Source organism: Peromyscus leucopus, chromosome 1 (assembly GCF_004664715.2).
Source record: "Peromyscus leucopus breed LL Stock chromosome 1, UCI_PerLeu_2.1, whole genome shotgun sequence".
Classification (NCBI taxonomy): Eukaryota; Metazoa; Chordata; class Mammalia; order Rodentia; family Cricetidae; genus Peromyscus; species Peromyscus leucopus.
In genome coordinates this window covers 27,011,880-27,034,395 of record NC_051063.1, presented here as the reverse complement: position 1 = coordinate 27,034,395, position 22,516 = coordinate 27,011,880, and the positions used below count along the sequence as shown (strand labels likewise).

Here is a 22,516-nt window from a genome sequence, read left to right as displayed (position 1 = left end):
AGCACCTTAAGTTAAAGGATGGAGCAGGAGACCCACCTTGCCAAGCACGCTACTTGTTTAGACTTAGGGCATAACATCCTAGTGTTGATTTGTATTTTGGTTTCTTAAATTAAGTATATCTAACTCAGGCTTGAACGTTCTGTTTCAAAAGCCATGTTTTCATTGAAGAAGTCATTAAATCACTGCATCACAAGACTTTAATCACTGTCTCCAATCTTACAGTAGTTAATTCAGTCTGAACACACCAGCTTTGGTGAACTGATTCTTCAGTAAACAATAGCTCCACTATACTGCAAATTCAAAGGGAAAATGTCAGTGGGTTCAAGACTGGAGATGTTTGTGCAGACTTCCAAAACTTTTTTTTTTCTTTTAACAACTTTCTACTCTATCAAGGAGTACTGACCCTGAAAACTGGTGGAGCAAAAATAAAGGCCAACTGTTTACAATGCTGAAATACAGAGTTCTCAAATCAGTAATTTACTTTTTGACAGCCCTTATTGGTAATTTATCTTTTAACAGTGCTCAGAAAACGTAAACCATTACATGCATAGATTTAATTTTCTGATTTTCTAGTTCATGCCCTAGGCCTCTTACAAAAAGTATCTTAAAATCCGCTGTTTACCTCACAGAAATGAGAAAAACCACGGATCACTAATAACTTATTTTTAAAAAATCATTTCATAACAAAGGCTATTTTTCTTCAAAGTCATATGCAAACAGAGGTGCTTAAAACTGGGTCTTATTTCAATCCCAAATGCCAATGCCTCAGATATATTATGTTCAAGAACAGTAAATCCATATACATTTAAGCGCCCAACATTTAAAATAAATTATATAACTTACTCTGTTTTCCTCCTTTGTTTGTCCTCAAAGATGTCATTGAGATTGATTGCCACCTGCCCTAAAAACTTATCCAGTCCCACTAGGGACCTGTGCATCACTATAAGAAAAAGAATGTATTTCTCTGGATTGCCCTGCATGAGCAACCCAGGCAGCTCAAAGGAGGCCTCCTCCTTCCAGACAGGCTCCAGTGTTTTCTCTGCTACAGATGTAGAGTACTTTTCTTTGCCCAACTGAATTATGGTGTAGGTGTCATTGGTGCCACTTTTGCCTTTTGGCTTCAGATCTTTAGCTTGGAGCACTGTGACCTGCACGTGGGTTGGAAACCACTTTTGGGCTTGCTCGGACAACATCATTCTGGAATTTTGTTTTGTTATGTTTTTCGGGTTTTGTTTCTTTCTTTTTTTTTTTTTTTTTTTCCTTTTTTTCCTCTGCACAGAGTTCGGAAGCGCAGGCAGTGCCCCTCCCGCAGGGAGAGCCCTATTCCCTGATCACTGCATCCTTAAGCGCACTTGAGCGAGCCAGGGAAGTGGGGTCCCTAAGGGCTAATGTCAAAATAACTGGTACGGACGGCCGGGGCCGCCGCCGCCGCCGCTGAGGGGGTCCCTTTCTTCTGCAGAAGCACAGGGGTCCACATCACCTGGCCGCGCAGTCCAGGCCTCCGCGCGCAACCGGACGCCTCGCGTCGCACCGTCCCCGGGCCAGCGCCCCTGCGGCCCGGCCTCCGCCCCGTGCGGCCCGGCTCCTCCTCCGACCCGGCTGTTACGAACCGTCGGCGGCCCGCGGGGCCTGGCTCCCTCCGCCCGCGCAGCCTCGCCTCGGCTCCTCCCCCGAGAGTGGCGTAGGCCTGGGCGAGGGGGGTGGAAGCCGCCGTCCTGGATCGGCGCCGGCGGGACGCGGGGCCCCGGCGGCGGCACGGGGCGAGGCCTGGCTAGGGACTCGCGGCTCCTAGCGCCCGGCGCGCGGCGGCCGCGCCACTTCCGGGTTGGCGGTCTCCATGTTGAGCCCGGCAGCGCGAGGGGCGGGGCCGGGCGGGGTTGGGGGTTAGCGCCTCCCTAGTTGCCGTGACGACGCGGGGCCGTGCGCGGGACGCGGAGGCTGGGACGCGCGCGCTGGTCTGTGGGCGCTGTGGTTCAGGCCCGGCGGTTGCTGGGCGCGGGGTGTGTGAGCCCGCAGAGGCCGACAGGAGGATTCTGGGAGGCGGCACTGGGCCCCGCACAACGCCTGCTCTCGGGAGAGAACCCGTTTCCATCTTGGAAGGCAGGAATCTATCCCAGCTGCATTCTCTGTGCCTGGCCAGGCCCTGGTGGCCTTAAATGGTGATGGAGCACATAGCTCTTCTTCAGTGACAGATACACACTTCATCCAACCGTTCTCCATCCGTCTTGAAGAGGAAACTTCCAACTGACTAGAGGGACCTCCTGAGCACAGACCAAAAGCGAAGGACGCAGATAGATTCCAAAGCTAGCATTGCTTAATAAAGATCACAGACTCGGTTCTGGCCCTGTGACTGCCCATCATTCTCCGTGAACTAGTCAAGTCATTTTCTTTTCCCAAGTCCCACTTTTTCACAGTTTGGGGTCTCCACCAGGTCTCCAACCTAAGTTGTGAGTATGGTGTCCAAAGCGTTCTTTGAGCCCTCTTGAGTGCTCCTGGAGACCAAGCCCTTGCTTCATTGGTAGGACTACTGTGGGATCATAAGTGGCACTTTCCTGCCAGCAGTGTGAAATGTGCTCTTTGTCTCTCTTCCCTGCTCTATTTTTCTATCTCAGAAGACACTTATGTACTACCTCTGTTGACTTTTCCATCCATGTCTTCCTAGAAAAATTTTTAAATTCTTTGGACTATCTGGCAGCATGTCCAGCCTGCGGCCAACAATAGCTATGAATGAGACCGAACGCATTATAAACTTACCTACACGTTATGTGATTATTTAACTTCATTGTGCTGTTCTCCAGGGAGAACTTTGTATACAGATAACAGCATCTTGTAGCAATGTCAAAAGCATGGACATCCCTAAAGGCCTTCAGGGAACTAAGCATTAAATAGGCATGCTAGCCAATCTATTGACTGACTAAATGCCTTTTCTTCCCTTACAGGACTAATTTTGAGAATAAAACAATTTGATAGATGGGAATGTGCTATTTCCAACTTAAAATGGCCACAAACTATAAGGTATTGTGTTTATTATTTTCAGGCAAGGTTTAAAACTTCTGTTGTACAGGCAAAGTTTTCAGCCCTGGGAGACAGTGTTTGAAAAGGCCATGTGTGCAAAGCAGAACAAAATCATCACACTGCATGCATAGCATCTGGATCCCAGAGTGGGCAGTTGTCAAGTTTAAAGAAAAATATTCTCAGGGATTTGAAAAGAGTACATTGGAGCAGTCAGTGGTGGAATTTCATCAGCATCTCTAGAGAGAAATAATTTGACACCTGAAACTTGCAGAAAAACAAAATAAGCATCATAAAATCCAATTTAACTTTAGAAGTCTTATAAACTATACTTTAAAGGATTCACATTTCTATTTAGGTTGTAATTAAACAATAGGCAATTATAATAATGGATGTGTGTTTTTAAAGAGCTTAAAATGTTCAATAAGATTTATTAATGATTATAAACTTGTTTACAAGTATCATTTCACTCATTGTTGAAAGACAGCCATCTCTAGGGTAGATTGGCTGCAGTAGTTCACAGCAACACAATAACAAGCACAATAACAATACAACACAGAGACTGCCCTAAAGGTAAGAGCTGGACCACTGAGATCATTATCCTCTCTTCCATCTCACCTAAAGCTGAGTTTTCTCAAAACCTAGCCAGAGCCAAAATTGTTTAATATATTATCTATCAAAATCAGAAATCATGACATAATAGTTTCAAGTCAGAATAAGAAAATAGCATCTTTTTGCTGACTGGGAAAGCAAACACACAAACCATAAGAGCCAAAGAAAGTCCAGAATTGCATTATAAAAAGGAAGTAATTTCCTAGAGTAATTCTTTTTTTTATTGCCTCACTACATTCAGAATATAAAAATACATCAGCTGAGCCAAGTATATGGTTGGCTCATATGGAAAAATAATAGTATTTATATAAGAACTGAGATCAAAGTGATCTACTAACGTGTTCTGGTTTCTTTCTACGTTTTAAAAATCATTTTACTACTTTTAAGATGTATGTATTTATAGTTATTTTTAAAGATAGACCATATGAATGAATATGGACAACCCCCTAATTGAAGACAGGTACTTCTTTTTTCTTTTTCTTTTTAATTCTTACTAATGACATGTCCAAAAATCTTTAGTACAATTCCACAAACAAGGGCTTGAGGTAAAGGACATATCCTATAGAAGGGATATGTTGAGAATTCTAATTTTATATTGTTCACCACTATCCACCACACACACACCACCAGGAAGAGATTTCACAGATGAAAATAGTTAGCAGGTACTGTGCCTCTCAGGTCATTTTCACAAGGTAGTTCATTCCAAGCATTATGGAAGATTTTCCCACTGAACATCAGCATCTCTAAACTCGCTGATCTCCTGTAGTACAATGATGAATCCTCAGTGTTTAAACAGCCCACTGGGTCCAGTGTGTTAATGCTTCAGCATGCATTATGTAATGGGTGTGTTAATTGTTTTCCAGATGGAGATGCAGAAGCCAAAGGGAAGCAAGAAGCTTTTCCAAGGTATTATTAAAGTCTTCAAACTTCACACACACACACACACACACACACACACACACACACACACACACGATACACAATTTTTAAGTAAGAAATTATTCAGCAAATTGAAGTCTAACAGCAAGGAAGTAGTATTGAGGGTTTAGGAGGTTGTTCTGTTTCATTTTCGTCACTGGACTGATTAATCGGTCTTGTGGGGTTGTGAGGTCTCAGTCTGTGATACATGAGAAGTAATGTTCTATGCAATGTGCAAAGCCCGAGCCAGAAGCCTGGGTCTGAACCCCACATTTGCCTGTTGCTGGCTGTGTAATTTCCTTCTTTGAGCCATCTGTAAAATCAGTGTCTGTCCTAGCAAACACCAGGGCATCCCCTCAGAGTCATAATTCCAACTAGTCCAACTTAGCACAAAGAAGCCAATTGCGTTTTAATTACCTAATTGGGTGCAGAAAATACACTAAAACAGATTTCCTTTTTATGTAACTTATTAATCATGGATCCTCTAATTTGGAAGGCATATATATGTAAATATGTATGTCTGTATATGTTCAAGATGTCCTGTGTATTCTCTCTCCCAAATGAAATCAATTAATGGTCAGAAAAAGGAAGCAAATGTAACTCTCGCTAATTGGCTCTGCATAACGAAATTGACACCAACAGCTCAAGATTTGGAAGAAATTACATATAGGGCAAGTGGTCTTGAAAAGTCTTGAACTTTTTCTTGTAGTCATCAATGTAACTTCTATTATCGGCAGCTTCTTTGAACTGTGAAGACATGCTGGGGAGGGTAAGAATTTGTGGAGCCAAGTACACATTTGCACATGAGGACGTTTCATGAAGAAGATTTTCCATTTCTTGTTTATGGTCTCAAAATATTATGTTGGACAACCTTTGTTCCCTCAACAAAATGGATGCATATGAATTCATAGACTAGGAATGTATTTACATCAACTGCTATATGGTGTTGGATAAGATGAAAAAACCCCATTTGATCTTTTGTACTTCCAAAGAACATTTAAATTGTTTCCAATTTTTCAGCTATCATAAACAATGGGTTGTAGATGTACAACTTGACTCCTTATAGACTGTGCAGAGAGAGGGATTTTTTTCTAATAATACCTCTTTTTAAAAATTGTATTTGCCAGGTGGTGGTGGCACACACCTTTAATCCCAGCACTCGGGGCACAGAGGCAGGTGGATCTCTGTAAGTTCAAGGCCAGCCTGGGCTACAGAGTGAATTCCAGGACAGGCACCAAAACTACACAGAGAAACCCTGTCTCGAAAAATGAATGATAATAATAATAATAATAAATAAAAATTATATTTATTTAGTTATTTAGATAGCTAGTTGTTTTGGGGGGAACATGCCACAACATACACGTGTAGGTCAGAGGACAACTTGCAGGAGTTGATTCTCTCCTTCCACAATGTGGGTCCCAGGGAATGAATTAGATTGTCTGACTTGCTGACAGACACCTTTTCCATTGTGATATCACATTTGCCCCAATATCTCTTTTCTAACAACAATGAAGCTTGTGGGTGATGATGAGAAAGGCCCCTAGATGCACACATTAGAAGGCCTGAGTTGTACTCCTGGTTCTACAAAGCCACCAGCTGTAGACTGGCAAACTATCATTCACCGGAGCCTCAATAGCCCCTTCTAACTGCAGAATTCTCGAAGTCCTACTTGCTGAGTAAGAATTATTGTTCTTAGCAATGTTTGGAATCTTGATTATTACTGAAAGATTAATATCAGACTTTTAACTCATCACCCTTGCTGACAAGGTGGCTCATGAGTAAAGTAGTTGCTGTGCAAGCCTGGAGCTGAGTTCAATCCCTGGAACCTACTAAAGGTAGAAAGAGAGAACAAACTCCATAAAGTTGTCTTCTGGCCTCCACATGTACCCCACATAAATGTACACACACACACACACACACACACACACACACACACACACACATACACATACCATACACACAAAAAAGTAAATAAAATTTGAAAAGACTGGTTCATTGTTCTTCGTTTTAAAAAATAATTTCTTAAACAGGAGTTTTTTTTTATGATCTGCGTAGTATTTCTAGAATATGGGTTAATTTGGAGACCATTTAATTGGCAGGCTACTCTCAAAAAAATGTGATGCCTTTGTTTCCCACCCTACAGGTCTATTTACTGAATATTTAAAGGTATTCATTATATTTTGTCTTATTTCTTATATTTTATGGTTTTATATAAAGCCTGGTGGAGAAGCTATTTTGAGGGATTGGTCAAGATTTTTTTGTCCTAGGGTCAGATTTCAAACCATCGCTCCTGGAGCAGTTTTTAACTGAACTGAACAATGACTTACTCCTTTTGAGTGATTAACGACAAACATATTTTAGCTTAGCAGCATGTGCTTATCTTTTTACACGTGCTGGGTAAGCGCACTTTCAGAGCACCTACCATTGTAAGCTCCAACTACAATCCTTTTGTAGCAATCAGAAGGATCATAGACCATCTGGATAGGCAAAATTAAACACAAGATTGTCTTCAGTGTTGTTCAAGATGAGACAGGATGCTTGGAAACCAGGTCCTCCGTATCTTTTCAACAACTCTTATACCTCAATTGACTGTAAACATTACCTGAGCATCCTTGACAGGATGCCAGGGCCTACCTCTGCTTTAGTGAGAGCACAGAGATGAGCAAAGATAAGCGATTGATTTGTAGCCCATGGTATACTCCAGAAAGCAGAAATCTGTGCTGTGATGTTTGGCATCCATAAATGGCAGAGAGACTGAAGGGTATTAATGGACATTATCCATGGAACAAGAAACACCCAGGCCTTCACTAACCCCTTCTGCCTCCATGACAAAAAGATGAAATGCTAATTGACTGTCTTCTGTGGAAAAATGTTGGGTTTCATTCAGGAGATCAAAGCAGACCCACCACCTCAATCAACATTAAACATTTGTTGCAGAACAGAGAACAGTGCCGGATGGGAAAGCCTTTTATAAACAGAAAGAATTTATTAGCTATGAAATTTTATCATGGTTTCAGGTTTGTATCTATTAAATATGTATGCATTAGTATTCACACATTTTCCTCGAGTGTCAATGTTTGCCTAAAATGACACGAGTTGAACAGATTTAAAAAGCAAGAAAATTCTAGTTTGAAATCATTCAAACTATATCAAAGCCCACTCAATTTTATAAGGAAAGGCACTTACAGAAAAAAAAAAATAACTCGGTAGCTATGTAGATAAATCCTTGTGATGGGCTGAAACTGATGTCTGTTGCAAAACCAAAGAAAACACTACAAAATGAAGGCTAAATTTAAATTTATTCTAGGAGGGCAAACCCAGTGCCTTCTTGGAAATGCATGCCTTAACAAGCTCATGCAGTTATAAGGTTGATAATGACTTGATAACAGCTTATGCCGTTTATGCCTTTCTCATTCCTAGTAATTGGCAGTGTCTTGTGACCTTCTGGTTTCAGGCAAGTGCAAGGTGAACTCTGCTTAGAGCCACAGATAAGGAAAGGCAATGTGGACAAAAGAGTCAGTTCTCACTTTCCTATTTCAAAGTAGACAGTAAGAAAAGAGGTAATGGCCAAAATTTATGCAATAAATAATGTGAAAGCCAAGGCAAAAGGACTGCCACAAATTTAGTTCAGTCTGGGCTACATAGTGAGTGAGTTCAAGGTTAGCCTGGACTTCTATGTAAGATCCAGTCTGGAGGTGAGGCAGAGAATGCAATCAATAAAAGAGGCAGGTTAGACTAAGATTCCTCTGCAGGGTAAAGAGTAGACTGATAAAGAAGATCAGTACATCTATATGCCAATTGATGATGAGCCAGATGAATGTGGGCATCAAAACGAAGTTCACTGTATCTTGCTTCTCAGAAGGGACTTCGAAAGCAAATCAGGTCTGGGAGCCCCCCAATCCCAAGCACCATGTTTGCTTGAAGCAGCCACAGTATTTGTGGAGAAGGTTAAAGACAAGGGGGCCTCTGAGCAGAGGTCTGAGGCCTCCTGCTGAGCCTCCTATGAAAGACTCACTAGAGATCCTCTGAATAGCTCATCTCCCCCAAAGCTGTGGAAATGATGAAGAGGGGGCTGATGGGTGTTGGGAACAGAAGGTCCTTGTACCCACAGCTCACTAGGGAAACCAGGAATGCTAAGCATTCAGGATTATCCTTTCCAAGGAAAGGACAGAAAACCTGTTTTCCCATCCAGAAGGCTGGGAATTAGAGGTGATTAACAGCTTGGCAATCGGCATTACCTGTAGGGCCAGACCATATTAAGGTCCCACAACCAGGGCTAGAGGTGGCTAGTAGTATTTTAAATGGCATTTACATTGTCTGTATAGCCATGAGCTCTCCCAAGTTCCCACAACAGGACCAGAGGTGGCTAATAGACCTCTATCCTATCTGTATGACCAAGTTCTTGCTAGTTCCTTCACTAGGCCCTTAAGCTAACACAGATAGCCTATCTCTAGCACCCATATTCTTATAATAAATGACATGTATTTTGAGTTGTTTTAATATAGCAATGCCTCTCTGTGCACCAGGGATTGCATTACACCAGGTAACTTTTTTTTTTTTTTTTTTTCAAAATTGTGCTGTTTATAAATGCTGGCAATAAAGCACTTGGCAACAGATTCCTGAAGTTTGATCCAACACTGAATAAATCGGGCTGAACTGAGTTTTCCTTCTTGCCTTTTTGTGGATCAGTTCACTGCTGGCCATGACACTTGCAGGGACCCCCACAGATGGGCATACAGGACCCTTTAGGCTGGGATTGAAAAGATTCAGAGGATACAAAACAAGGATCAGAAGCTGACTGTGATGAGATTCCTTCTGCCTGATGCTTCTTTTAACAGGATAACAGCTGGCAGACGAGAGTGGCCGACACTGCATAGGCTTTTACCTGCCTCAGCTTCAGCCTTGACATAGACCTTAGTTTCTGTTCCAGAGAGGATAAGGAAGAGGAAAGTTGCTTGAAACTACATTTGTACTATTATTTGTGGTTTAAATCCTGAATAATTGGATGTATCCAATTTGGCATTTTCTGGATTGATCTTGGTAGGAGGAGAAACGGGATCAAGATAGAAATTACGCTGGCACCACGTAGGACAACAGCCACACATTTCCTACCTAGCACCCGATTGTGTGACCCAAGCCCAAATTGCTGGCTCCAGAGATATCACATAATAAGCAAAGTAGAATGATAGCCAGAGCCCAGGAACCCGAGGAGCTTTCTGTGTTACCATGAGGTGGGGGTGGGTCTCCTGTTCTGCCTGCTCCTGGTCCTAAGTCAGGACTAAATATTACAAATACTCAAAACTTGAAGTGATAACGCTAGTGACCTTGTCCTGAGAACTAATTGCATATGAATTGAGTGGAATTCCACCAACATAACAGAAAAGTATCTAGGCTCTCGTTGGATTAGAACTGTGGTTAGAACTAATGTTTTAGTGAGGACCCTTGCTAAATTAATGCCGCTTCTGGGTTCCAGTGATAGCAAAATATTTCCTGAAGGAACCCTAGCACTCACCTGCCTGTGTCCCCCTCTGAAGACAGCTTATGCATGCAGGCCATGGAGCTCACCCCTTTCTCCTCAGCTGCTGCCAACTGAAGTTATTCTTTCTCTTTCCCACATCTTCAAGGGTTTACTTCTCTACTGGATCAAACTCATCGAAACAAATACAGTCTCTAATACTTAGTTTTTGTTTTTTGTTTTTTTTTTTAAGAAAGAGGATGAAGAGAAAGTTCTGTCAGTAAAACATGAAGAGAGGAGTTCAGTCCCCAGAACCCACATTAAACAAACAAAAGAAGCCAGACATAGTGGCAGTCACTTGTGATTCCAGTACTAGAGAGGTGGAGACAGGTCCATGTGGATCCCCAGGGCTTCCTGGCCAGCTTGTCTTCCCTGGATAGTTACAAACCAGTGTGAAACTGTCTCAAAAAAAAAAAAACAAAAAAACAAAAAACAAAAAAAAAAAACAAGGAACGGCATTCAGAAAAACATACCCAGTAGTGTTCTCTCTCTCTCTCTCTCTCTCTCTCTCTCTCTCTCTCTCTCTCTCTCTCTCTCTCTCTCTCTCTCTCTCTCCTCTCTCTCGCCCCTCCCCCCATCCTCCATAGCTACTTCTCTTAAGAGCAAATGGCAAATGTCTTGACAGACTTGTCCACACTTTTGCTTGTCTCCCCCATTCTCTCTTGAACATGCCCCAATCAGATTTTTGTCTTCATCCTACATCTACACATCACCAACACCAATATTTGGTCCTCATCTTTCTGAGCCAGTCAGCCTCACTTGATACTTTTCTTCAATTGACAAAATTGATGTTTATATTGGCAAATTAGACACCACAGAAGAAGCCCAAGGTTCAGTGTCAGCCCTCTCTGGTGTAATATATGGTGTATTGCTGTGTAGTGTTATTGTGACAGATGGTGCAAAGTAATGAAGGCAGAAACCAAAGCTGCTTCAGTGCACTCATTTATGTACTCTTTCAATTATGCTTTAAATATGTTCCATATTCATCCAGTGTGCCCACCATTAAACTCATTGGGTATCTTAAATTTGTTGCATCTCTAAGAAAGAATGAGGGCAAAAGAGAATGCTAACATTGGCAGCTTCTAAACAGACTCTAATTCTGCCTTTCAGTCATAAAAGTTTGTGTCCTGGGATCTTTCTCTGATCTAGTGACATATATAAGAACCTCTAATTTTATAAACATAGTGTATAATATAAAACATACATGCTATATGTAATTTCTACATGTTTACTATATCATTACAATTTTATAAATATCCCATAGTAAGCTACTGTTATAATTCATGAATTTATTATGTTTAATTACACAATAATCTATTGTTATGTTTTGTATAGGCTATGTATAATTAGCACATATGTATATAATTAGAGGTTCTTTAGCTGCAGGAACCAGAGAATTATAGCAACTAATTTGTTTAGAATGTTTTTATTATATTGATATAAGTGAAGCAAAATCAGACACAAGAAATTTCATGGTTGCTTAAGCCAAATTGCAATCCTAAGCTACACATTTTGGAGACCTGAGCTGGGGCATGGGGGTCTTAGCAGCAGCAGCTCATGGCTGGCATGGATGACCCACACTGATGAGGCTCAGGCTCATCTCCTGGCACCTCCACTTTGTTTCAGGGTTCTCTGCTGTTCCTGACCTGTGCCTCATGTCTATAGTTATTAGCTCTGTCAGGACTTCTGCAGCATTGACTTTTGGCTTTTAGCTTTCACCCATGGCCGAGAAGGAGTTTCATGAACCCAGCTCTTTTTCCTGGGGCAGGCCATCCTAGTTGCTCTGATTCCACAACCCTTGGCTGTGTCTGTGTGGAGGGAGAGAACTGGGGCTCTGAGTTAATGAAGGCATTGGTTTCCTAGCCGAGTCAGGATGTAAGGGGACCGGTTCTCTTGAGCTGCACTGTTGGCAGGCAGATGCTTTGATTGATAAATATATAAAACACATTAAAACAGACATCTAAGGGTTTTGGTGTGGTTCAAATTTCAGGGTCAAGCTTCATTTCTGAACAAAAATGCATTCTACTTCTCTGCTCAAGTGAAATAAAGTTCAGACTAATGCTACGTTCTTAACATCGTCAACGTTTACAACAGGAACACGCTTTACTCCAAGTATTTTGATTCCTGCCGGTAGTGTTCCTTCTTTCAACTACTGGGCAAATGATAACTTTGCAAATTCTAAGTGTTAATGTACTTCTCTAGTGAAGTAGGCTTTTAGATCACCTTCCAGCCTTAGTATCTATTTAACTTTTTTGGGGGAAAAAGCCAAGTTGTATTTGGAATTTCTGGATTTTTCCATTTGTCATGCAAATACTCAGTTCTGTTCTTTTTATAATAATATGAAATAAAGTAGTTTCTCATAGTAACCTTGTAAATCATTTACTTTCTATTACATGCAGCTGGTTTTGTTACTGTAATGATTTTCTGTGAGTAGACACTGCTGAACATGTAAGGGGCAACATGATCATCCTCTACTTGGAATTTCTGTGCAATTATTGTTTGCCCAGAAATAATAAGATAATTCTGGAATATAGAAATTTATTGTAATACATTTCTTTTTAATAAGTAGTGGTATTGAGTGGGGAATCTAAATTTCTAAAAACTACATGCCATCTCTTTTTGTTATATAGACTGGAGTTTTCATCTTGCTGGAAACTCCAGAATCAAAATCAAAACCAGCTGAAGTAGTTACTCGGGTGCCTTCCTTTAGCTTATTCAAAAGAATATAGGATGAACGGTAAGAATTAAGTAAACCACAAATTATTTTGGAGTATCTGGTTTGTATTATAAATAAATTTTTTACTGATGGCTGTTTTTTTTTCAAAAATATAGCCTGTATTTTTGATATTCATTCTTATGATCTAATGTAAACTGTGTCTTACCAGTTTAGTGTATTGCTGGTTCATAATTATATTTTTTCATTATACCCATATGCTATAAATACTTTTCACTCTGCCTTTTGGATCCCTCCCAGTATGGCAATGGTCTTTAAGAAGTGTCATAGAAAGTGTTAAGAGAAATAACCCCCATTTGTGCTGGCATATATAAACTTCACACCTTAAATAGTGTCTAACCAGATCAATGGCTAAGCATCTACTTTTTAGGCACTAAATTAAAACCCGCTAAGAGGCAACAACAACAAAAATGTCAACACAGAGTGATCTCTGGTTGAAACATTTCATTCCTTATTGGTCTTGACTAGAACTTTGAAAGATGTGATGATAAATTATATTACTTTGTTATTTAATGAATTCACAATTGGTTAGGTTTTTGTTTTAATGTATAAATGTAGGCTTGGTTATAGTTCTGAGGTAAAGCACTTGCCTACCATGTATAACACCCTGGATTTAATCCATAGCACTGCCAAAATAAAAGAATAAATTACATGATTTTGCTGAACTTTCTTATATATTTAAAAATAGTATACTATGCAACAGCCTGTTATTATAATTCTTATTACTAAGGTAATATTATCCGCACAGTATATTACCTGTAAGAGGAAGAATGAAAATGACCAGTTACTTAATATGGGCTTCCAATTTTAGTAGTGCTTCTCATTCCCACTACAATGCTATGATGCTCTCCTCAGTGGTTCTCGAGACTCCACATAGAAGTGAGTGTGGTTTATAAGAGGAAACAGAACATGACAATATTACACCAAGAAAGGGTTTTGAACCCCAGCAGACTGATGGGGAAGCTGCATCTCTAGGAGTCAGGCATCACTGATGCCAATGATACCTGCTGAGAGTTACATCCACCAATGACAAGAGGACCACACATTGTTGGAGATGAGAACATAGTCAGCCAGCTAGAGCAGCAGCAATGTAATGAAAAACCCCTCACACTGTTACCAAAGAGGCTTGGGTGCAGCTTCTTTCTCCTGAATGTAAGTAAATTTTCCAAAGAGATAGGAGTGTCTCAAACAACAGGCTTCTCTTGTCTCACCCCTATATAAGAAAACTCGGTTGCTTCTCCCATTCCAAGTCACTTGAGCCACATGTCCATGATGAGCTAAGGTTGGGTGAGTGTGTTGAGGAAGATATAAACAGAATTCTGTAACCCACAAGGACATATATGCTGTAATTTCAGTGTCTAGAATAGGACAACACACATTGAAGATGTGGTTAAGGGATTTATTGAGTGTTAATTCTCTTTAAACTCCAAGATACTGACTGGTCAAGCCAAGAGTTGTTTCTTAGATCTACTGAAAGAGAACTACTATAACAGAGTTTCATCAGGGTCTCAAAGTGGGGAAATTTGGAAAGGGAGTGGAGCAGAGGGTGGTGACTTCAGACTAGACATTGCAAGACAGAGGTAGAGTCAGTAAGTGAGATTAGGCTATGCATGATAGCATGGGATAAGTACAAATCAAGGCTAAGGTCTTCAAGCAGATCCTTTGACCAAGTTGCCAGCCAATCAGTTAGTTGTTTGGTTGATCAACTTATTTTCTACAACAAATCTTCACTAGTTAGTTATTTCTAAAGCCAACTCTTCAGAACTAAGCAGCCCAATTATTTTGCTTGTTCAAGCTTCACTGTATCTGAGCATAAAGGGAAAAGAGTATTCCTAGTCCCTCGGTGATTTAAACACAAAGACAAAACATTATGAAGGCTTTAGCTCTTGAATGAGAAAAGTGGATTTTTTTTTTCCCCTCCAAGTATTTCTAGAAGTAACAACCACACAAAACCGACAGTCATTCCCTGTTGGTATTCCCAGTTTACTGAGGCTTTGAAGTAAGTCAATTGCATCATGCCATTGTCTTCATTTAGAATGGGATGCTCACTGGGGTTAAAAAGAAACTTATCCCAAAGTCACAAAATTAATGTGTGGAGGAATTGGAGCTCAAACAGAGGTCTGAGTAAAGATGAGATATATGCAGCCCTCTGACTGCCAGATTAGTGTTGAGCCACGTTCTTATCCCACTACAGCATAGAGCTTTCTAAACAAGGCAAAGAAAAGTTACTTTTCCTAGCAGAGCTTTGGTACAAAGAAATCTTCCTTCAGGGCTTAAAACAAGAGTGTATTTGGCATGGTGCATGTTTACGTTTAATTACATACCATCTTGACGATTCTATATTTCTGTCTCTTCTCTTGAGAACACTGGGGGAGTGGAGGTGCTTTTTACACTTCCAGGATAAACTCTATTGCTCGATGCTTCATTGCATTGAAATGCGTTATTTACGGCTTGCCTCTGCAGTACCTCCATGCCGGTTTTAGCTACTATTTTAGACTTAGTGACTGTGCCAAATATTTGTTGTGAGGAATAAGCAAATATTTCCCAAAATGTTCACGCAAGCACATTACCACTGCAAACAGACTTTTCACTGGCAGGCTTTTCTGTATAAGTCTTCGCCAAAGAGGAGGAGAGGGGATTATGTTTTTTCATATGCATCAGAGATACAGAGACATCTCCAGAGTCATCTAAAACAAAGACCAACTAGCATTTTAATCCCCAAACCTAGGATGCATTTTGTTCACTAAGTGTTAATCAAAGACCCTTAACTGTTTCAGCTCCTTACCCTATGGTACTAAAACAGTTTCACAGAATGGTGGGTGTGGTTCACCTACATGTTTAAAAGATAAAATCTCATATCACAAGGAGTTGAGTTGGGTGAAAGACAAGGAAGGGCATTTAGTTGTCTGAGACATTTTTCATTAACTCCAGTCTGTTACCATTCCCTCATCTGCCTTCCCTCTCCTCCACAGACCACCTTGAGACTGATTTTCTTTAAGTCTTTAGGTTGCCCACAGAGTGCCACAATGCTTGATTTTTCATCTGAATTGAAATGTTGGTAACAGGGGCCCATATCCAGTTTTGTCTCCAAGGGTCACATATTCAGATTGAGACAGCACTACCATCATCTTGATGAGAATGGCTTGCTCTCTATAAGATGCTGCGTTGTTGGGAAATGGAAGAAATGAACCCAAGGTCACTGGGAGTTGCTGAGTGTTTTCCATGGCTTATTTTGAAGATGGGTAAGACAAAGTTAGACAGATGCCACCATTCTGAGGTTGTATTCTCAAGACAGAGAAACTGGTGTCATTAGACCACTCGTGATGACATTTCATCATCAGCACTGAAGCAATTCCTTAAGTTGTTCGGCAAACAGCTTTCATTATTTTGTTCATTTTATTTATTTATTTTATTTTACTAAATGGATGCCACAGCCAGATAATTTAGAAGATACCCAACCCTATATGAGTATAATCTGCAAACCTCTGGAACAGAGGCAGATTTCTTCAGTCATCTGCTGAGTGAGGCACATGCCGCAGTTTCTGAGAGGAGAGCTTCCAATCTTCTCTTCCTTCACCTCCCCTTCCCCACATCCCCATGCTTGTGCACACCATTGCTCTTCATTGTCATCCCCCCCCTTCTGAGACAGTGACTCATCATTGTCATCCCCCTCCCCCTTCTGAGACAGTGATGCATTCATTTGTGACTTCGTATGTTTTAAAGGATGACCTTGAACCTTCCAACTGCTGGGATTATAGATCTGTACCAAGATAGTCTGTAATATTTCATGCTGGGGAGTAAACCCAGAGACTCATCCATGCTAGTAGGCAAGACCTCTGACAACTAGGTACATACCTAGCCCTCTTTGTTTTTTTTGTTTTTGTTGTTGTTGTTTTTTGTTTGTTTGTTTGTTTGTTATCTAGCCCTCTTTGGGTTTTTTTTTTTTTTTGTGTGTGTGTGTGTGTGTGACCTAGCCCTCTTTGTTTTTTTTGTTTGTTTATTTGTTTTGTTTTGTTTTTTGTGACCTAGCCCTCTTTGGTTTCTCTTTTTTTATTCATTTATTATTATTGTATATGCGTGTGCACATGATGTCTAAGTGTGGACACATGGCCATGGCATACATGTGACCAACTCTGTGGGATTATTCTTTCCTTCCACCTTTCCCTGGGTTCTGAGAATTGAACTCAGGTCTTAAGGTATGTGTAGCAAGCTCCTTTATTCACAGAGTCATCTTGATGGCCATTTCTTGATTTTCCTTTTCTCCACTTACCCTGTACTTCCTCTATGAGCTTCCTGTATTGCTGTTTCCTGTTCAGGATGCTCTGAAAAATATATTATTGTTTGATCTAAAAATTCCATTTTTATCTAAGGTAACTTTCAAGTTACATAGAAGATTATGATACTTCTTCGTTACATGTTTAACTCTTTGGGAGTTTGATTTCAAGCTATACTTTTTTTTTTTTGAAAACCAATGAACTAAAATTATTAGTTCTAGGTGGGTCTGGAGGAGTAAAATCTTGTCAAACTTGCTACTGCAATGTGTCCTGGGGCTGTGTGAATTGTCACAACCTCTTTCCAGGTAAGATGGGTGGAAAGCAAGAAGCTCTGAAGAGAAAATGTCCCCAGCCATGTGATGACTGAGCAACAACAAACACCTCCGTGAGGAACAATGTCACCTATCCCCACATCAGCTTTTATCTGTTTGGTTTACAGGCAGTGCTGGTGTCCAGCTTGATAACAACAGTCTTTGTCCTTGCCTCCTGCCACAGCCTTCTGGCGTCAAGTCCCTGCTGCATGCCTTCTCAGTACCAACTCTCTCCCTTGCTGTGACCTTGAAGCATTAACCTCATTAGCTCCAGCCACACAGACCTTCATAATGACCAGCCGCACCCCTCAGGCATGAGGCTGCCCACCTGATTCTGACTACTGCTGACCTGGTCTAACTAACTGGGAACAGACACCTTCACTTGCCGGCATCTTCCCTCAGGGAGCCAGTGTGGAGTTCAAGTAGGTTAAAGCAGTACATTTGTAAATTTGTGAAGGATCAAGTTGTGAAAAGAAGGGCAACTCTTGTTCTCTGAGACTTTATTAGGCAGTAAATGCAATGTGATACATTTATAGGAGGGAAGACCCAGATCTTCTGAACTTCACCGAGCCTGAAAGATGGGTTTTATTTCATAGAGTTTATGGAGTGAATGACTACTGCATGGGTATGCTTTTACAAGGCTCTCTGCCGATTTGATGCAATCATAAAGTAAAAATGAGCAAGCAATACCTTCAGATTGAAGTATAATTTATATACACATTTACTCAATCAAATGTGAGACCCAGACAGAGCCATATGTTTTTAATTTTTAGTTTATTTTTTAAGTTTTTCTGTTCTTTTTTTAATGTAAAAGAAGTACAATGGAAGTTTTTAGAAAATGTTGCTTTGTGTTGTCCACAAAGCTGTTATGATGATAAAACATATCAGCCACACCAGCAAACACCCCTGACAACACAAAGTGACAAGATGTAACATTAAATAAATCAGAACTGAAGAGCAGACTTCCTGCAGCTTATCATTTTGCTAAGAAAACAGGGCCATGGAATCCTTCCTAGAAGGAAACTGAACAGGGCAAGAAAGACTTTCCATGGGCTTCTGAGTCCTAAGCACAATTCCGAATGTGTCTCCAGTTTCTTGTTATTTTGTGGACTTTTAAAAAAGAAATGCTCCAAGAGGGAGGAGGTAGAAAGTTAGGTCTGGAGTGAAAAGTAGAATAAATGATTGAGGACAAATAGAAAATATATCTAGCAAGGATGGAGAAATGCTACAGAAAATAAGAAGATAGAGAGTCTGACTCTCTCATATTCATTTATCACCAGTCAGATGACTGACTCACAAAGCAATTTATAAGAAAAGACATTAAATTTAGGTGTTTGTTTTTTTAAATTCTGTGTGTCTGTGCACTGGTGTCAGAGCACTCCTGTGGAGGTCAGAGGAGACCATCAGTGTTCCTTCTCTCCAGCTTGTTTAAGGCAGGGTCTTTGTGGCTCACTGATGCTTATGCCAGGCTAGCTGGCCACCCAGCTTCCTGGGATGCCTCTGTGTCTACTGCCCACCTCACCCCAGGAATGCTGGAACTGCAGACAGACTACCACGTTGGCTTCATGTGGGTTCTGGGGACTTAAGCTGAGGTCCTTTATGCACTGAGCCATCTCCCCAGCCTCTGATTTTTATTGTTGTTTAAATGACAAAGAAAAAGTGGTGCTACTCTGTTCATATCTATGTCTAGTGTGCCTCCTCCATGTACAGGAGCCAAAAATGTCACACAATACACTGCAGAGTTGACTCTCACCTCCTCCTCCTCTTCTACTCCTCTTCCTTCTCTTCCTTCTGACAAAGCTGAGTAGTTGATGGTCTCAGGTCTGTCTTTTCCATATATATTTGTATTTCTTCATAGGCCTTGTTTAGATAAATATTATACTTTCTCTATTGTTCAGCTCCTTCTCTATGTACCATGAGGTACACAAAAGATAACTCTATGTGCTTATGGGCTCACAGGATTTCAAGGCAACTCATATGTCGTATTTAAATTCTCCATTCTAGTTCACTGAAGCACCTTCCCGTGTTTCACTGTTTGTAAAAATGTTACTCTCTACTTGTATGGTATTTTGAAAAGTAAGTTTTCCTTTCAGTTCCTTAGAAACGAGAATGATGGGCCAAACAGTACGCATTTAAAAGACATTTTGAGGCAGTTGTGAAATTGACTTCCTTGAAGTTTGTTTATCTTTTTTTTCTGGTATAAAAGTGGTTATTAAAATATAATTCATGGAAGAAAAAGAGAAACAGCTGTATTTTCTCTCCCCATACAGGGCCATGGATCCTTTTATCACAATCACAGAAGTTACTTGGTCTTAGCTCCTGGGTCATTTGTGTAGGTTCATTTTTACCTGTACTCCAGCTACAACAGATATCACCAGAGTTTCAGCTATCAAGATTCCACTGGCCGAAATTCAATGAGCATATTTCCTTCAGCTTGATAGAAATTTCCTGTTCTTCAAACTGAAGTGGACTTGTGAAATGCTAGAGTAGGTTAAGAAGTAGATAATTAATGGAAAGAGGACTTCATGGTGCAGCTTCCACAAGGATGTCATTCATGGTGGTGTGAGACTTTGACATCAACACACACTCATATTAGTAGTCACTCATGATTCATTCTCACAATTGCCTCAAAATACAAACAGCATAGATGTCCATCAACTACCGATTGCACAACTGATAGAAGAATACCAAAGGAACCAAGAGATGTACCATAAGTACCAAAAAGCATCCGGTGTTGAAATTCAAAAGACATCAACTGCAACTGTCCCACCTCAACTCAAGTGAATCTCAAGAAGATCATTTTCATATCCTGTAAATTACTTGACTTTGCTGACTGGTTGTAGTTATGGCACCAAAAAAATTAATGATAGTGACACTCTTTCTACCTCCTCTTCCACAGGGCTCCCTGAGCCCTCGGGGAAGGGATTTGATGGAGATATCCCATTTAGGGCTTAGTGTTCTAGATCTCTCACCCTCTGCATATTACCTAATTGTGAGTCTCTGTATTTATTCCCATCTGCTGCAGGAGGAAGTTTCTTTATGATGACTGAGCAAGGCATTGATCTATAAGTATAGCAGAACGCCATTATGAGTCATTTTATTGCTATGGAGTTTTTTGTTGGTGTTTGTTCATTTAGAACAGTTTTGGTTTTATCCTAGGTCCCTGGGCTGTCTGGTCTCAGGTTCTTGCTCACCCAAGCAGTGTTGGGTATGGGTTCCATCTTGTAGAGTGGGTCTTAAGTCAAATCAGGTATTAGTTGGTTACTCCCACAAGCTTTGTGCCACCATTGCCCTACCATAGCTAGCAGGAAGGACACCATTGTAGATCAGATGTTTTGTGACCAGGTTGGTGTTTACGTCCCTCCTTTGGTATCATACAGAATACCGTCTTGTACCAAAGACACTAGAACATAGACAGGAAGGCTCTATGTAAGCATCAGCTTGACTTCTCTAACTCAATGTTCAATGAGTTGTGCAGATGTTATCTTCAGCAATGGGGCCTTGCAACAGTCTTGGCAACAGTCTGGTTTGTTTGGAGGTCCCCAAGGAACCCCTTTGGCCAACAATTCAATTAGATGTAACCCAATTGCATACTAGAAGCTTCATTTGGTGACAGGAGATGTCCCGTTGGGACTCTGTCACATTATTTGACAATTTCATTTGGATCACTTCATATATGTACATATTTTAGGAAACTTTTACTGCATTAAGTTTCCATGAAAGCTTCAAATGGCCCCTAGTCTTAGCTGTCTTTCCCTGTATTCCCTCCCTCAACTCCTTCTTTCCTTCCCCTCCCCACTTGATCCTCCTGTTCCAATCCCCCTACATTTCCCTTTCTATCTCACTTCCCTGGAGAGATCTACCTACACCCAGTTCCTTACTCAATATCTAACCTTTGTGCTTTAACAGATTGTAGCTTGATTATCATTGACTTAACAGCTACTATCCGCATGTAAGCAAATACAAACCACATTTGTCTTTCTGGGTCTGGGATATCTCACCTGGAATGTTTATTCCTACTTCCATCCATTTGCCTGCAAATTTCACGATGTCAATTTTTTTTAACAGTGAAGTAATACTCTACTGTGTAAATGTATCACATTTTCTTTATCCATGCATCTATTGAGTGGTACCTAGGTTGTTTCCAATTTCTGGATATTATGAATAGAGCAGCAATGATCACTGTTGAGCAAGTGTTTCTATGGTAGGATGAAGCATCCTTTGGGTATATGCTTAAGTATAGCCGAATCTTGGGGTAGATTGATTCTCATCTTCCTGAGAAACTGACACTGTTTTCCATAGTGGCTGTACAAGTTTGTACTCCCACCTGCAATGAATGAGTGTAAGATGAAATCTCAAAGTAGTTTTAATTTGCATTTCCCTGATGATAAACAGAGTATGGAAAAAGTTCTGGGGTGTTACTCTCTGGATTATATCATATATAAGAATCCCTCTTGCTGGCTGTCACTCAGGATGCTCCTGAAATAATAGGTTGCCATTTTCTGACCTGCCAATGGAGAAGTCCAAGTAACATTTACTTCTGGAGAGCCTCGAGGAATGAGAGACAATCTACCACCACACAGTGATAGATTTTGCCAACAACCTTTGCAGTTTGGAAGTAGAATTTTCCTCAACTGAGCCTCCACATAAGAATGCAGCCCAGTCAATACTTTGGCTCTAAATAGAGGAGCCAAGGTAGCTATGTCCACACTTCTGAGACCACATACATATGAAGATAATTGAGCTACTCTTGAAGTATGCAAAAAGAACAAAATTAAAAAAAATGTGGCATCTGAATTTGGTATATTCCAAACATCTTTAGGGAAGAAGAATAGTAAATAAATACTGAAGAACTTAATTATTAATGTTCTTTGGCACAATAAATACTTTTGTTTGAAAAATGTGTCATAAATGGGTAAGGGCACTTTCTGATAAACTGAGTTCATTCCTGGGACCCATGTAGTTGAAAGAGAGAACTGACTTTGACATGTTGCCCGCTGACCTCTGCATGTGCTTTGTGGTACCTGTGCATGTCACACAAGAAAGAAAGGAAGAAAGAGTGAGAGGCAGGGATGGAAGGAAGAAGGGAGGGAGGGATGGATGGACAGATGGAAAGGGGAGGGGGAGAAGGGGGAAGAAA

The 22,516-nt window shown here is 40.7% G+C and overlaps 1 protein-coding gene across 2 annotated transcripts in view; it reads right to left on the bottom strand.

Annotated features, from left to right (window-relative positions):
- The window catches only part of Rab11fip2 (RAB11 family interacting protein 2), a 39,060-nt gene extending 37,221 nt beyond the window's left edge, over positions 1-1,839 (bottom strand). Inside the window, exon 1 of one of the 2 annotated variants that reach the window (XM_028881005.2) lies at positions 844-1,839. In XM_028881005.2, coding sequence (XP_028736838.1) covers positions 844-1,196 — 353 coding nt within the window. In that variant the 5' untranslated portion in view covers positions 1,197-1,839. The remainder of the gene's footprint in view (positions 1-843) is intronic. The other variant, XM_028881006.2, reaches the window with a different exon arrangement.
- Positions 1,840-22,516: the final 20,677 nt, after the last annotated feature.